Source organism: Clytia hemisphaerica, unplaced genomic scaffold, assembly GCF_902728285.1.
Source record: "Clytia hemisphaerica strain Z4C2 unplaced genomic scaffold, Clytia hemisphaerica genome assembly, whole genome shotgun sequence".
Taxonomy (NCBI): domain Eukaryota; kingdom Metazoa; phylum Cnidaria; class Hydrozoa; order Leptothecata; family Clytiidae; genus Clytia; species Clytia hemisphaerica.
The window spans coordinates 141,266-158,807 of record NW_027104404.1 but is presented as its reverse complement, the minus strand read 5'-3'; the positions used below and the strand labels follow the sequence as shown (position 1 = coordinate 158,807).

The 17,542-nt window shown below is 36.4% G+C and overlaps 1 protein-coding gene across 1 annotated transcript; it reads left to right on the top strand.

The window, feature by feature from the left end:
• Nucleotides 1–141: 141 nt before the first annotated feature.
• On the top strand, nt 142–1,516 carry LOC136819974 (uncharacterized; the record flags this gene model as incomplete). Its single annotated transcript, XM_067076207.1, is given in 2 exon segments — nt 142–447; nt 772–1,516. Coding segments are annotated over 2 exon segments (878 nt in total), but the record flags the coding sequence as incomplete, so codon positions are not given.
• Between the last annotated feature and the right edge of the window lie 16,026 nt (nt 1,517–17,542).

Sequence of the window (17,542 nt, the reverse complement as noted above, 5' to 3'; positions counted from 1 at the left end):
GTGTCGTATACCTTCACCAGGATTCTCCTGACTTTGGAACCCTTTTGATTACTATTCATAATTTTTGAATTACTACATCCATATTTTTTTGAATTGCAGAAGATGATTGCCAACCATCAACATCAGGGTTACAAGTGATAGATGAATATCCAACTGATGAAGAGGATACCTCTATCTCACATCAACCTCTGTCAGTCAGTTCAAATATGGGCATTTCGCCACCTGAATTTCCTGACTTCTCGGTGTCTGGTCTACCTGGTCACCTCTCAGTGGACTGGAATGGTGCTAAACAATATTTGGTAAATTTTCTTGATACTGTGCAAAAGTCAAGCCTTGCTCAAAATATGTACTTCATCAAGTCCAGAAGTCAAATCGATTCAATTCATACAGTAAGAGTTCGAGATCAAGCTGTTAAATGTGATTGTCCAAGAAACAATGCCACACAAGGTATGATTTCGACATTAATTTTTTCCTGGTGATATTCTGACCACTTTACGTGTCAAGTATAAGCATTGTATACTCCAGGGGAAAACTAAAATGGGAAGCTTAAATGCTTTAAATTAAAGGTGGATTCTCTCAAAAATTCCCAGAAAATCTATATACACTTTTTACCGTGGCATTAGATTACTGATTCCTCATGCTGAATAATTTGGATTTGATACTGTGATAATGCAACTCCTTTTGAACTTTTATCATATGTCACAAAAGCAAACAAATCTTTTTTACATGTCTGCCTTTACGAAATAGAACTGAATGCTCTTTCTTTTTAAGGCATATGTGCTCATTCAATCACTCTTGCATACCATTTGGACTTGCTTGAACAGCATCTTGTGAAGTGGGCTCCTGCTCCTGATAATACAATGTTAGAGATCCAACCTCAGAATGCCGGCAAGAAAAAGAGTGAACGAACGAGAAAACGAAAGAGCAATCAAGAGAGGAATACAGAAGGTTATCAAGATAAACGACCCCCAAAACCTGTAATTGAAGATAATGAGAAGTTTCACTTAGTGTACCTCAACCAAACACGATCTACCATTTGCTACGGGTGTCACAAGCAGACTCGTCCAGACAAACGAATTGAGCCTCCCCCACATGACATGGTCCTTGCTATAAAAATCCACCGATCTTTTCCAGTCCGCAGTGAACCAGGAGGTCCCATAACAACGCGAATCAGCAAAAAGAAGGAGAACGTCTATTTTCACATTGACAAAGCATGTGTACGAAAGGAGTTCCCGGGCAAAGAACTGAGTAATGATGATCTTGTTATTGATTATACAGTTTCACCACCCAAACTATCACATTTGATGAGAATACGTGAGGAGTTTGGTTTGAATTTGGTTTAAAAATATATTTTGAACATGCTTGAAAATGTTACTGAAATTATACATTTTTAGTTCGTATAATAAAAGTTTTAACAAGTTTCTTAGATTGCCTTTTACCCACTTTTACTTGATTATACAGTAGACTTCCATTTATTCGAAGCTCTAAGGGCTGCTAAGGGGATAGGAATTTATTTACTTCGAATAACGGCGTTTTCCCCGCCAGGTTTTTCAACTTAACCCTGTGGTGGACATTCTCAAGAAATTGGGCGTGGTAAACACAAGGAATTTTAAATATTGTTCGGAACAATAGAAATTTAAGAACAACCCCAGGCTCAGCCCAGATTTGCTGGCTCTTATAAAAAACATCGTGTATTTGCTTTCAGGTAAGATGAATTACCTGGCTTGATGTTCCATATTTTATTGATTTTTACTGTAAATAAACTTTTAAAAAACGAAATTTCTTAAAGGGAATAGCGCTATACTTATAGTAGGGGTCGGAGTTGCTGGTAATTCCATGGTATACTCTGAAATACATGCTGATGTCAGCCCGAAAGCTGATTGGCTTAACCGACAGTTATACGTGGTTTGAGATTATAGCTAAAACTTTGTTATGTTTTCAACAGTAAACGAAAGTGAATGAAGACAAAATGTAAACAAAAAGATTGCAAAGAAGTTTTCGAATAAATTCACAATAGAATGTCTTCATTTAAAAATAGAAACACTCGATTTCATTCAAAAGAAAAAGACATTCTTTTTTTCTTTCAGTTTTATGTAAGTCTTTTTGTGTTGTTGTTGAACATTATAGTAAATTATATTCACTTTTTTGAATATATTTTTTGGAATAAAGTCACTTTTGGTTTTTGTTATGATCCAGCACTCCTAAATACTCCTCCGTATGGGTGTTTGTGCCAATGCTAGATCAGCATTTCATAAATATACCATGCGTCGTTCCCTTTAAGTTATCGTGAAAAACCTTTTATATTTTCAGATAGGAAAGACTAGCTTGATGTTCCATATTTTATTGATTTTTACTGTAAATAAACTTTGAAAAAACGAAATTTCTTAAGTTATCGTGAAAAACCTTTTATATTTTCAGATAGGAAAGACTAGCTTGATGTTCCATATTTTATTGATTTTTACTGTAAATAAACTTTGAAAAAACGAAATTTCTTAAGTTATCGTGAAAAACCTTTTATATTTTCAGATAGGAGCTCCATATTTTGTTGATTTTAACTGTAAATAAACTTTGAAAAGAGAAAATTTCTTTAATTGTCATAAAAAAACCTTTTATTTATTTGTTTATTATCAGATAGCTTATATATATTTTATTGATATTTTTACTTTTTTATCATTTTCTTTACTTGAAACTTGTTTTTTTAAAGAAAGAATATGAAAAAATATATTACTCTTCTCTTGCTTGTTATCTTCCAGTTGGTTACTTCCATTTTCATCAGCCCATCTGAGTAAAACGTTTTACTCTCGGGTACTTAATAGCCTATTTTCTTATAAAGACGATGGTTAAAAATATATTTATTTTGTGCATGATCCCTTCTTTGCTTTGAAAGATCTCACTACCGAAAGCCGATTTTCCTTTGATCAAGAGTTATGAAATGTATTCTTATAAAGACGATGCTTATAAGAAAAACAAATGTATTTATTTTGTGCATGATCCCTTCTTTGCTTTGAAAGATCTTACTACCGAAAGCCAATTCTCCTTTGATAAAAAGTTATGGCATGTATTCTTATAAAGACGATGCTTATAAGAAAAACAAATGTATTTATTTTGTGCATGATCCCTTCTTTGCTTTGAAAGATCTTACTACCGAAAGCGGATTTTCCTTTGATCAAGAGTTATGGCATGTATTCTTATAAAGACGATGCTTATAAGAAAAACAAATGTATTTATTTTGTGCATGATCCCTTCTTTGCTTTGAAAGATCTTACTACCGAAAGCCAATTCCCCTTTGATCAAAAGTTATGGCATGTATTCTTATAAAGACGATGCTTACAAGAAAAACAAATGTATTTATTTTGTGCATGATCCCTTCTTTGCTTTGAAAGATCTTACTACCGAAAGCCAATTCCCCTTTGATCAAAAGTTATGACATGTATTCTTATAAAGACGATGCTTATAAGAAAGAAAAACAAATGTATTTATTTTGTGCATGATCCCTTCTTTTCTTTGAAAGATCTTACGGATCCGATCTTACTACCGGAAGCCGATTCTCCTTTGATCAAAAGTTATGGCATGTATTCTTATAAAGACGATGCTTATAAAAAAAGTACATATAGTACTACATACAGAAAAATAATAGGTTATCTTTGAATGTGAAAAAATCTTGCTATCTTCTTTTTACAGGGAAAAAGAATACAGAGGACTTCAATATTATCATGGGTAATGATGCTCTTACCAGGCTTAACGCAGCAAAATACTTAGGAGTAATGATTGATGACAGGTTAAAGTGGAAAGAACAGGTAAACAGTGTCCTAACGAAAATCAAACAAGGGTCAGGTATAATGAGGAAGGTAAGTTATCTAGTCCCCAACTATGTCAGTCGTTCGCTATACTATAGTTTCATTCAATCTCATGTTCAATATTCCATTACATCCTGGGGATCTCCTTTAACTAAGGGATTATCAAGGATAAATGACGTAACTAATAAAATAATCAACAAAATCAATAAATACAAACACCATGATGAAGAAATTTTTGCACCGCTAACTCTAAACCAATTATATAAATTACAATGTTGTAAATTAATATATAGTTACATTAAACTTAATAATATTCCATCTTCACTTAAATCTTTGTTTAATGAACCTGATCATGAACATAAAACCAGACTCGTAAATAACGGAGGTATGGAGGTGATACACTTCGACGTTGCTGCCCATCCAATTATGTTTTACGGTCCTCATTTCTGGAATGCTTACGGTGTCCAAATAAAAGATCTGAATCCATTCAGTAGCTTTCTATCATCTTTGAAACAAAAAATTATTTCATAGTTATCTTATAACCATTTCTTATTTTTTAGTAGTAATCATATGTATATATTCTCCATTTTCGCGCCAAACCCACGCCATTCTTGTAGCTAAACATATAGCTATTTTTAAATGTACATAACGTTCCTTTATTTACCACAGTACTTTAACTGCCTGATGGCTTTGTAAACCTATTAAAGGTTGTTTCATCAGGTTGATTTTGTAAATTTTTCTAGTTAAAGTTTAGAGAAAAGAAATCTCATTCATTCATTCATACAGTCTATGAATCAAACTCTCAAAGGGAATCTAAAATCGTCCGGGATATATTCGAGTTATAGAGGTTCGAGTTATGAAACTGTACACGCAAAAGTTCGCTGGGTCTGTAATTCTTCTATAATACTTTTATTCTGGTCTGCATTTTGTTGACCCGTGACCTGTGACCTGTGACCCGTGACCCGTGACCTGTGACCTGTGACCCGTGACCCGTGTTTTACACTAACCGTTTTTTTGATTTGTCTTTTTTCCTTTTCCGTTCGGCCGCATGAACACGGGACGCCTAACCGGGTTCTCGGCCGACCTTTCTAAATTTTCCGTGTCTCTCGTATATTCAACTACAATCTTTTTCACTTTCTTTGAAATAATGTCTGCGGGATGATTTCTGGTAAAGATGGCGGGTGACTCGCGAGTATAGCAGAGAGTACTTTTCATGGCCACACCTGACTCTAGGCTATGTCTTCGTCTTGCCATTCTTTTAATTGTTTGTATCTTTTGAAAAGGATGTCACCAACAATTTTATTTTATTGATATATTCCGGGAGATTCTTTCCATCATCAGATTTCTGAAAACTAAATCAAAAACAAATAATATAAATAATAACTAGCTAATAGCCAAGGCTATGATGCGCCCGTTGCAATGTTTTTCTGGGAAACTGACGTCGGTTAGTGATAACCAAGGAAACAAAAAGCAGGAGGCCCAAATAATTACAGTTTCTGTAAACCATTTCAATGACATGTTAAATGAGTCAGAAAGTTGCAATAAAATTTGTTTTTTTAAGTTTTATTTATAAGAACTGCAAGGAAAATGTGTAAAAACAAAACAATATATAGTTTTCTTAAAAATCACACAAGAAGTTTTCTTTGCCACTCCTTTATGGTCCTTGTACAGGAAAAAATAAATTTAGCAGCTTCCAAGTGTAGAACACCTAAAATCTATATACAACAACAGAACAACAAAAATCAATATTTTTTTAAAACATAATTCACTCAAAGTCATCTAGAAGAAATTTAGTTCAGTAAAACATAAATAAAATATTAAAAAAATATAAAATCGATTATCGATTGCAATCAATGAGTAATCTATAAAATATTGATTGCATTGATACATAGTTTATTGAAACAATTGTAAGTATATATTAATTATCTATCGATTGCGTTAATGTATCAATTAGTTATTATGTCAGTAAAAATCAAAATCAATTATTTATCAATCATAATCAATAATCGCACCATCTGGATTTTTGTCCATAATTTGTTGAAAAATACTTTGGTCTTACTTAATCAAATTCCAGTAACACTTTATCATAATAAATGATCCAAAAGTTTATCAAATCATCCATCGTCTTCAATATCAAATCGCAGTTTGGTGAAAAACTCCAAGGCGACAATCAAAAATATGTTCCGTTCGCGTCAGCCGACTGACCAACTTGGCAGACAAAAATTCCTAGTCAGACGAGTCAGAAAATTGTCGGAATTTTTCATCAAGCGAACGAATAAATATTAAAAACTATACTTTGAAACCATTTTCCAAAAAACCCGACTATATTTACTACCGACCGACCGACTCAATTTTAAAAAGATTTTTGACGCGAACGGAACATATTTTCGATTGCCGCCCAACCCATGCATCAATCAATCGCAATCACAATAATTAATAATCGCAACGTCTGGATTTTTGTCCATAATTTGTTGAAAAACACTTTGGTCTTACTTAATCAAATCCCAGTAACACTTTATGATAATAAATGATCTAAAAGTTCATCAAATCATCCATCGCATCATCGTCTTAAATATCAAATCGCAGCAGTGGTGAAAAAACTCCAATGCATCAATTGCAAATCGATAATCGCACCGTCTGGATTTTTGTCCATAATTTGTTGAAAGATACTTTCATCTTACTTAATGAAATCCCAGTATACGATCTAAAGGTTCATCGAATATTGTTCATCACATTATCGTCTTCAATCGAATTGCAGTGAAAGCCGCCATAATTTGGTGAAAATTACTTCTCTCTTCTTCTTCATTTACATTTATTTATATAGGAAATGTATACGTTAGGATACTTCATCCAATAATCCATCCATAACTTTCTCCAAGCCCAACAGGAAAATAGGTTTTTTTTTGCAATCAACCATCGCATCATCATGGAATCATAACAAACAAACCAAAACAAAGCAAAAAATAAGTCTCACTTTTGGTAAAAAATAGTTCATAAAAATTAACGAAAACTAGAGCAAATAAAGTCTTTACACGATGCAAAAAGGCATGTCCCTGATTCAAGAATTAATTTGCCAAGTTAGAGCTAATTCAAAAAGATGAAACTTGCATGCAAACTTGCATGCCAGCATGCAAACTCATGCAAATGATCAAAAATACTATCGCTTCGGTAGCCATCTTGAATAACCTTTTAATGAATCCGATCGGAAGAAAAATAGGAAATCAGGGAAATACTACGAAAAGTAGTTTAATCGAGCAAGGCTCTGTCTCTGCTAACATTAACATGCGTCAAAAAAACACAAAATAAAAAATGAATGATCGAGAACAAACATGAATAATCGAGCCGGAAAACTGAATCGTGAGATTTTCCCTAGGTACTCCTCATTAAGGCGCCCTTGACGGGCGCAATAATACGTCAATGACCCGATGCGGGTAAAACACTAATCAATACAATATAAAATAAAATAAGTTCTATCTGATCAATTTACACTTAAATTTTTCTTTCGAGCTCGATGCTCTTTTCTCCGTTGATAGCTTGCAATTTAATTCTCATTGACTTTACCACACATACCAGCAATTGAGCTTCTCCATACCGGGCGATCATCAACTATATGTTGCCAACTATCCAACATTCTTCCTAACTTGAGCACACTTTTACACGTATCTTTATTTCTCAACTTCGGACGACCGACAGAGCGAGACCCTTTATCGAGTTTGCCAAATATTAGAGATTTTACGGGACGGTCATCATTCATCCTTGCGATATGGCCGAGCCAACGAAGGCGACTTGCGATTAAAATAATTTCAATATCTTCAGCGCCATATCGTTGTAACACCTCCTCATTACTCACAAAATCACTCCACTTGATATGAAGAATCTTTCTCAAGTGTCGTTGTTGAACTGTGCGGAGCTGTTTGATGTTATGTCGATATAGTGTCCATGTCTTGCAGCCGTATGTGAGGAGAGGTAATAAACATTGGACATATACTTTCAATTTTGTGGAGATTGTGATATCATGGGAATTGAAAACACGTTGACGAAGACGTCCATATGCAGATGATAGAGCTTGAATTCGAGTGATTAGTTCAGCGTTCACCGAACCGTCGCTGGTACCGAGGTATTTGAACTGATCTACACTTTTCAGTGGTGTATCATCTATGAAGGCCTGCTCTTCAGGACCGACAGACATGGTTTCAGTTTTCTTGATATTAATAGAAAGACCCATACGTTTAGCCATATCATTGTGAGCTGTTAACAGAGTCTGTAAACCGAGAGGTGAGTCACTGAATATTGCAATGTCGTCAGCATATTGGGCTTCTCTGATGAAATCGAGAATTTTTTTTGTTTTGGCTTTCAATCTTTTTAAATCAAAGAGATCACCACCATAACGAAACCTAATCTTTATGCTGAACTGATGACCAATGTTTTCGTACGCAAGTAAGAGAAGTACAGCAGCATAGATACCATAAAGAGTGGGTGCGAGTTTGCAGCCTTGTTTTACGCCACTGCGGTATTGGAACGGTTCTGTTAGGGCTCCATCTACTATAAGGCAAGCGTTAACTTGGGTATAAGTCTGACGAATTTTGGAGGACAGCCAAGCTTTCCCAAAATCTTCAACAAGAATTCTCCAAGTTGTTGACAAAAATGCACCGGAAAATTACACTACAAGTTTAGAGGCCAGCTCTGGTTCGAACAGTCTAGAATCCGCGCTCTTCTCCTAAGAAAAACCATTTGCTTTGAGTCGAGTTGCGGGTTTATTGAGAATCGGTATCGGCTTCAGAGCTCCCAATGAGCCCTGGTTGTGTTGGTTTCAGTCAGACGAAGACACAATACTGTTTTCAGAGGAATTTTTCGATTTCTCTACAGGAACTAGCAGTCTTATGTTCTTTCGATATGTTGTTAGGATTTTTGGACCAATATAGTTTGATTTCCTAAAGATCACAAACAAGCGAGGGGTCCCTTTAATGAGATAAACTATACTGCTTCGTAGATGGTTTTCGACCTTGATCGTTTTTAACTTACCAGTGGCGAAAACAACTTTGCATTGTGCATTTAATTGCTTTACTCGAGTGTGTCAATGAGGTGAATTTTCTGGTCTGTAAAATTTATCAAATTTTGCAATTTTTATAATGAAGAGTATTGAGCTCAAATTTAAACGTATAAACAAGTTGGGAATATTGTGTAATTGATTTAATGTGAAAATATAAATTTTTAACTGAGATTTGGGCAAACTCTTTTGTTAAAACTGTCATAAACCGCGAGGAAACGACCACTGAAGTAAGGTTCCAAAATTGCTGTTTATCAACAAAAGCAACGACTCGGCCGAGAGTGAAGGGTCAAAAACAACTGTTTAGGGTGGCCTGCACATAGGGGCACCTGATCTAGGGTCGGGGCTAATTTTATGGCTTAAATGTTTTCTTGAGGAAGTTATTTTGTCCAAGGAAATTTCGAAGTCCAGACTTTAATCTCCTGTTATTCGAGATAGGGACCATGAAAAATATAGCCCCGACCCACGGTTCTGCCCGCAATTTATCTGGCTTTCAAGAAAATCTAAAATGGCTTTTTGATAGCCAATACAATCGCTGCATTTGCAGGTTTAGTGGGCCCCATTACTCTAGTAAAGAAAATTCATTGGATTCGAAAAATTACAAAATTACAAACCAGACAAAGAAATACGTAATGCCCTCTACAAGCCACTGCGATTGGCTGATCGGGAAAAAGACGTGGAATCTGATTGGCGTAGAAAAAAGTGAATTTTTTTTAAGCACGGCGATCTGAGTTTTAATCTTTGATCCGCGCGGCATGCAAACTTAGACTATATCGGTGCCGGTAAAAACTGCATAATCGGAAAATTTGCAATCTCAGCAAAATTACGGTTTGTAGCTGGTTCCTAACGAATTTTGCGGCTCAGTCAGACTCAGCCGAAATAAACCTTTATACTCTCTGACCATTTTCTAGCTTTCCGTATTATATTATTATAACAAGTTCTCCGTTATTTCTTTGAATGCGATGTTACGACGCGTAGTTAGCATATAGTACAGAATGCCGTTTTAAGATCATTTACATGCTGAATCGGACTGTGCCGTTGGTTTTTGCAAGTGTTTTTTGGTATTTGTTTTGAATTTTAATTCTTATACAACCATGGATTTCAAGCAAATTTTCATTGATTCGTGCAAAGATTTTAAGTTAACTGTCACCTCAAAGCTTAAAGAGTTGAATAACTTTCGTGTTTCAAGCTTAGACGTTGTTAAAACTTTAAAAAGCCAGTCAACTCATCAACAAGTTTTTAAAGGCTGTTTCAGAGAAGGTGAGCTCAGTACTTTGAGGCTAATATGGAAAGTTTTTGGCAGTGAGACAATCATGAGGTTTAACGAGCATAAGGATCTTTCCCTTGTGTGTCCTCTTATGTATGTTACCCTCCTCCACAATAATGATTTGGAACGTGGCGATCTTGTCATCCCGGTCTGCAAGCTTCCCCCTTTAACTGAGTCTACTGAGGATCAAAGTATGAGAATATTTGTTCCCAGTGACAGTGATGATTTGGGGGAAGCAAGCATTCCACTGGATGAATTATTCCAGTTTGATCCAAAAGTATTGCCTGAGGAACGGCTTGTAAACTTTACAATTTCAACACGCAACGAGCGTAACTTTGTCAGCGTGAAGACTGATCATGGGCTGAATGTTGGTGACTTTATTGTTGTGAGAGGGAAACATTATAAAATCACAGACATTCACCCTGACGATTGTTTTTCCAAAATTGAAGGCTCCAGAAACATGATTTACGTTGATCGTAATTTTGAAAATAACGTTAAAAGTCAGCCATTGCGATTTAAGCGAATGATATACATCCATGGGAAGTTATCAAGCATTCCAGTAAGCAAGTTGAAAGTTTTTCGTGGTATTTCTGTAAACTTTCTTCCGAATAGAAATGACACCAACCACGGAGAGATGAATATTAAGTTCTCTTGTGTTGTTTTCAATTCTGGAGGTTTTTTTACTAGAAATCTAGCAATTACAGAGGCAGATATGTTGGATATGTAGATGAAGTTTTTAAGATTATTTGTTGTAAGCTACCTTGAGATTTAAATTGACAGTATAACTACCAATATTTTCAGGACCCTGGACACCGCTGCACATTGCGCGGTGGTGTACATGGTGGTGGGGCTGGATCTAAATGTCCGATGGGGATTTTGGGTTAAGTTTGTCAACACGGAACATTTTCTCATCGGACACTGAATTCCCAATTGAAGTCCGCCCTGCATCCCACCGTACATCACTGAACAATATGTACAGTGGTGTTCAAGGTCGTTTCTATCTTCATATTCTTTAAGTTTTAAAATTATTCAATACAATATGACATGCCTTTAGGCATCCATTTTTTGATTAAGGTTATTGTTCACGAGATAATTGCATTTTGTTAATAGTATATATGAGGTTTAGATAGGTGACAATCAGAAATATCTTTGCTTTGCATAAACCTAGTCAATTTAATGAAAATGGAGTCTGTTGGTATTGGAGGTAAAATTGTCAGATTCTTGTTATCTTTCATTTTCTTCTTATAAAAGAAAAAACAGCGTTTGTGCTACATCACCTGTGAATACTTTGAAAGCATTTGGACTCAATGATGGTTAATTGTGAGTTTTCGAACAAAATGTTTCAGGAACTGCAAAAGCAAAATTAACGCAGGATATTTGATTGTTGCCACAATGAAATTCAGTGTGTTTTTTAAATGAAAAAAGGATTCCGAGATATCAGGCTATATCATCATTATTATATCATGTTCTAATAGACGATATCGGCTTAACGAAATTCTCCCCGAATGATTACCCATGATGCATTGCGCAAAAAAATTCAGTAAGTCAATATTGTCCGTGAATTTTTTTGCGCAATGCATCATGGGTGATCATTCGGGGAGAATTCGGAAAGCCGATCTCGTCTATTATAGTCCTCCTGATCAACAGCAAACATCGGAGAGTTGTTGCAATAAACAGACTGTAACCTTTTTAATCATGAAGGCTTAGTGAGTCTAGTCAAAACAGCAAAACACAGATTTGATCTGCAGCGTCACGCTTCACTCTTTCTCATTAGAAGATATTCTGCTAAATTGTGTCAACTTCAAATAATTTTTTCCCTTTTTAGAAGAAACAATATAGTAGAGACCAATGGTGAAAAATTGTGCAACTTAGGGTAAAAGCAGAATTTTTTTTCAGAGACCGAGTTTAGACCTAAATAAATGATTTGGGCCCGGGACCCACTCAAATTTCCCCTTTTTACCCAATTTTTGAGCCAATTTATGATGACGTCATCAGGAAAATTTTGGCTTAGAGGTCATCCCAGAAAATGTGGTCATATTATATACAGTTGGATCGGAAATTCAACGTAGATTTCAAAAAAGGATTATCTCATACCATGAAAATCAAGCCAATAAAAGTTATTCATTCCCAAAGTGGTTGATGACGTCATCAACTTTTTTTGGCTTAGAGGACATCTCTGCAAATATGGTCATATTATATACTGTTGGATCGGAAATTGAACGTAGATTTCAAAAAAGGATTACCTCATACCATGATAATCAAGCTAATAAAAGTTATTCATTCCCAAAGTGAGTGGTGGTCCCATCAAACTTTCTGGCTTAAAAGTTGCATCTTAAGCAAATGGTCATAATTATACATAGCTCTAGATCAGAAGTTTTACATATATCCCGAAAGAAAATTATCTGACACCATGAAGGAAGCCAACAAAAAGTTATTTTCCACAAAAATAAACAGATGGCATGGGCTTTATAGACTAAATGTAACTTGTAAATTATCCGAATACGACGAACACTAAGATTATTAAATCATATATTCGGGTTAAACAATATTTATTTACAGTTTTCTGTGTTATATTATTTTATATTGATATATAAAAATGCAGAAAAAAGCATAAATGAGAATTGCACAATTCGACTAAGAATTATACAAGAACATAGTGAAATGATAAATGAACGAAAAACTTTTGAAAGAAGTATAAGCAAACTAGCGTTCGGGTTTAAAAGACTTTCTCGTACAAAATTATATACACACCTTCTTAATCGGAGACTTTTGAAAATACATAGAAAATATATAGAAAAGAGCAAGCCTAGTGAAGTTAACAAAATATAAATCTAGATATTTGTTGAGTTAATCACGTTCACATTCTCCTTTGCATTTGCAAAGCTGGGTACATAAGAACCCTGAGCTGACACACTTGCAACGTCCTTTACAACCTTTCTGAGGATCGCATCCACATTTAATCAACTGTCTCAAAGCCAAGGTGGCATCTGGAAGGTCAGACCATTTAGGTGCGTAGCAACTATTTGCCATTTTGAAGCCCCATTGTTCTGGATCAGGAAGACTTTGGTTGGTGACAATCGCTTGATCCCAATTATAACCGGAAATATACGAGGAACGAAAAGCATGTTGCAACAAAGCTCCACTTGTTGGTGGAATGGAATCAATTGATCGGCCTTTGCAGAATATTCTTTTCGACATTCGTTGGTTGTTAGACAATTAGACGTCTTGTTGTATAGAAGCACTGTGAAGCGTTCGAGTATGGGCAACGCTTCTTCAACATCACGATGGGTTGGTTTATGACTAAGCTTCTCAAAAATTGGGGTTATTTCATCAAATGAGTCCCAGATCTTCAAAGCAGAACTTTTAGAGACTTGCGACATGTAAGAGACCTGGTCACATCCTGTGAAGGCATGAAAAAACGGGATTCCTAAAGCTTTTGATTGTCCGAGATCTCTCACAATCAAATGGATCGGGAAGAATTGCCGATGTTTGCCAGTACCAAAATCGATCCACAATTCTTCTAGTTGAGCATGCAAACGAGCAAATATGGATATAGCTATAACTAAGACGTCGGTGTCCACGGTGCGAATGGTTATCTTTGTGTGACCTTGCAGAGACATGTCGTTGACGTGCAAAAAACACTCTTGTGTCTGCCTCTTCGTGGTTGCATGGTGAAATAAACGATGATGCCATCTGACCACTACTGGTGACGCAAGTCGTAGCATAAGCACATGTAAGCACTGTTTCATCGTCGGTACACGACATCAGCTCTTTGGAAAGATAGGCGAACAGCTCGGTTTTATTTTGGTTTAAACGAAGGAATCCATTCCAGTTTGTTGGTGCGATGGAATCACTAGAACCTTCCGACGAATTCCTTTTCCCCGTTTCGTTCGTGTTGCTGCTTTAAGACTAAGATCCTGATATGTGTCAAAAACGACATCCACACGTTGAGACCTGTATTCATTTTGAAGCTTCTTGACCTGAGGATAGAAGGATTGTTTGCAATAATCTTGGAATCTTTGATTCTTCTTTGGTTTGGTCATATTGACGATGACTGATCCTTCAAGCACTGATCCATCAACTTCAGGAGGAGAGGATACAACTTCTGCTGGTCGAACACACTTAGCCAGGTCAGATTTAATTCCCGAACGCATTTGTCCACCTTTTGACAATGCTGGCGGATATGGAAGGGTCTCATGTTGGAAGAATTCATCAAGGTCACCTCCTCTGATTTGTGTGGCAATGTACATTTGTGAGAACAGCCGGAGGTGCATCTTTAATTCTTTCGTTTCTGCCTTGCTTGATTTCCCTTTAGTGCAAGATGTTTTGAAAATGATAACATTGTTTTTTTTAATGGGAGAATCAATCGATGTTGTTTGACTGAAAATTCTTGTGGTTTGAAACTCCTCAAACTGGTCTTTTCCAATCTTCTCAACTTCAAAAACTTTCTTTGCTGTTTCCTCATTCATCACATCTTTATTTCCTAATTGAATCAGCTCCTTGGAATCGTCACAACTTGTGCTGTTGAAAGGGTTTCCCAGTTGCGTTATTTCAGTGGAAAGCTTGTCAACATCCGTTCGAAACTTTTTCTTGAACGCTTCTGAATCTTCGTGGTGATTATAAACGGAATGCTCGTTTTCTTTAAGGACTGTAATCTCCTCAAATTCTGAGACTGCTCGAGCCACTTCTGGACTACAAATCTGCCAGCGTCGAAACTTGTCCTCATCTTCTGTCAAACCAACTAACCCGCCGCTTCCTGGATTAAAGAAAATAGAGTACTTTGCCCATTTTTCAAAACCCTTTATATTCAATCAAATTTTAAATAAATTCAAAATCACTTTAGCGAGGTGAAAAAAACTAAATGTGTCGTACTTAAACATAGCACCAAAAAGGTCTTTAAAATTTTGATACTTTATACAAACCTTTGACATCTTTTTCAGTTGTTCATGGCGTTGATCCAGACCCATGCTAGAGAAGCGGTTTTGAGTTCTGTTCACAACGAAGTTTCCGTTTGTACAAACTCTTCGTATACTTGAGGATTTGTGTCTTTCAAAACTTCCATGTCGTGATGATGAATGGTTAGCCAACGAGCATAATGGACATGGTCGAAGAGGAAGATCCATGGCAAAAACTTTTTTAATGATGCGACGTAGAGTTTGAAATCAGCAGACCGAATGGAGCGTAGAAACGTAAGATAATCCATTTCCATCTTCAAAGCAATTGACCAAAATTTGAACTGTGGGTTCTCTTTTTCCATCTCGGCTCTCCAAATTTCAAAAGTGTTCGCATTTTTTGGTGTCCTGTTGTCATATGCTGATTTCATTAGGCGATGCAAGGCCATAGCAGTTACTTGATGCACATATTTTGTTTGGGCAACATCGTGGCCAGTTAATAAGGAGTCATTTCCAGATGACGAGATACCACTGTTGGAGACGACAATAGTCCAGCCACTATCCTCAAGCCAATCACCCAAACAACTCAACATGACCATTTCAATGTGAAGTGCTCCGAGCATCAACACCAGCTTCTTTTCACCATATAATGATGGCTGATACCATTGAATCCTTTTAGCAAGTGCAAATAGCGGTTGGTCGAGCCCAATTACAGCAGGTTGACCTGGATTTAAGAAGCTGATAGAATGAATGAGAACATTGAGTAGATGTTTGATTGTAGCTGGCGACTTTGAATCATCACGAAAAATTGGCAACATTGCTGAGATATCTTTACAGGTTGCTGGGTTTCGTTCTTTTGAATGATAGACTGCCCATGATAACTGTTCTGGATTCTCTAACCATTTCTTGTCTTTCGTTTGATCAGCCACCGAGTCTTGTTTTGGAACATTAGACTTTGAAATGCAGGAGGTTTAACTTCACTTGGCAAATGAAAAGGAGGTACGTCAGTATATGATGTTGGGAGATTCTTCAGTGTCTCGGACTGAATTTTTTCAACTCTAGGAGCTTTCCTCGGAAAACCTTGACCAATGGCTTTAGGATGTTGATTGATAGAAGCCGCAGTCCCATGGAAAGATGTTGTACTAATGCTGATTTAATTGCAATATCTAGATTGTCAATGGATGCCGTTGAGAAAATACCAAGCATTAAGCTGGTAGGCAATACAACCCTGTCAAATTCATTCAGTTCTATTACTTTGTTTCCCATTGCAATAGAGAGGTTTGATAACCGGTGCTTGCTAATGCATAAACCAAGCTTTGATACGGTCTCCACCATGTCCAAATTTCTGGTTTTATTGTGAATCATCATTGCCAGAAACACGCACAATGCTGGTTCTCTGTTGACTGAATGATACGAGGATGTCGACTCCTTACGAGTGCGGATCAAAGTGTTAAAAGTTACTAATTGACAGAGGGTTAGTACAGCTTGTTTGTAATGCTCATTGTTTCCTGGTGTCTCAGTTGAACTGTGTATTAAATATGACATGAAGGATTTTAAAGCTGGTGGTATTGAAGATTCTTGGCATCCTGGTTTGAAGTCCCCGTGAAATTGAAAATGCTCCGAGTTCAATATGTCCCTGTGAAGGAAACGAGTAGCAAAATTTAGAATGGAAAGTTGTTAGTGGTCATTTTTCAATCAAATAAACAAGGTAAAGATGGAGCCCATTGACATAGAAAGTTTAATATAAGAAAGAATTTAATAGCTTGAAACCAGATTAACCTGCGCATGATATTTGCCGCCTTTGCAAGGATATACCCGTCGTCATCGTAATTGGTTTCTGCAGCTACCGATATTGCCTCTCCAACATCTTTATTGAATACCAGAATGACTTCTTTTCCGTCATTGTAAGCAGTTAGATCCTCAAATTGATTGAGCAGTCTCTTTTTGAATCGTGTGCTGTGTTCTCTCGTTTCAAGCGTGACGCCAAGTTTCTCAAGGTTTGCAGTATACAGCTTGATGAGATCTGACAGCTTAAACGTAGGGATATTTGCGGTTTCTATCAATTCTAACATGGTTTCTTCAATAAAAGCAACAACTTCGCCAAACGCGATACCACTCAGTCTCCGTTGCTCCTCTGACGTTTCGTCTCCGAATTGTTTGCTTGAAGCTCTTTTGTACAATTTGAGTAAACATGATTTGTGATACAGGGCGTCTTGTGCGATCATATCACCGTTTTGGAGTTTGGCATAAAGATCGGTATCTCCAAGAAGACTAGCACATGTACGAACTCGATTATCAAGCCTGTAGGACTGCACTAAATGCAACGAGCCTTTTTCAAAACTCTCTTCTTCTCCACAAAAGAAGCATTTGGATGTTTTTGATGATTTTGAATTAGACGATTGAGAGTTTCGGAGACGAGAGCCTAAGATAAGAATAAATCCACATCACTTGACGAAAAAACAAACAAACAGTCATTAATAATAAAGTTTGACACTCCTGTTATAGTCTAAAAACTCGTTATGGATCATCCTATCAGATA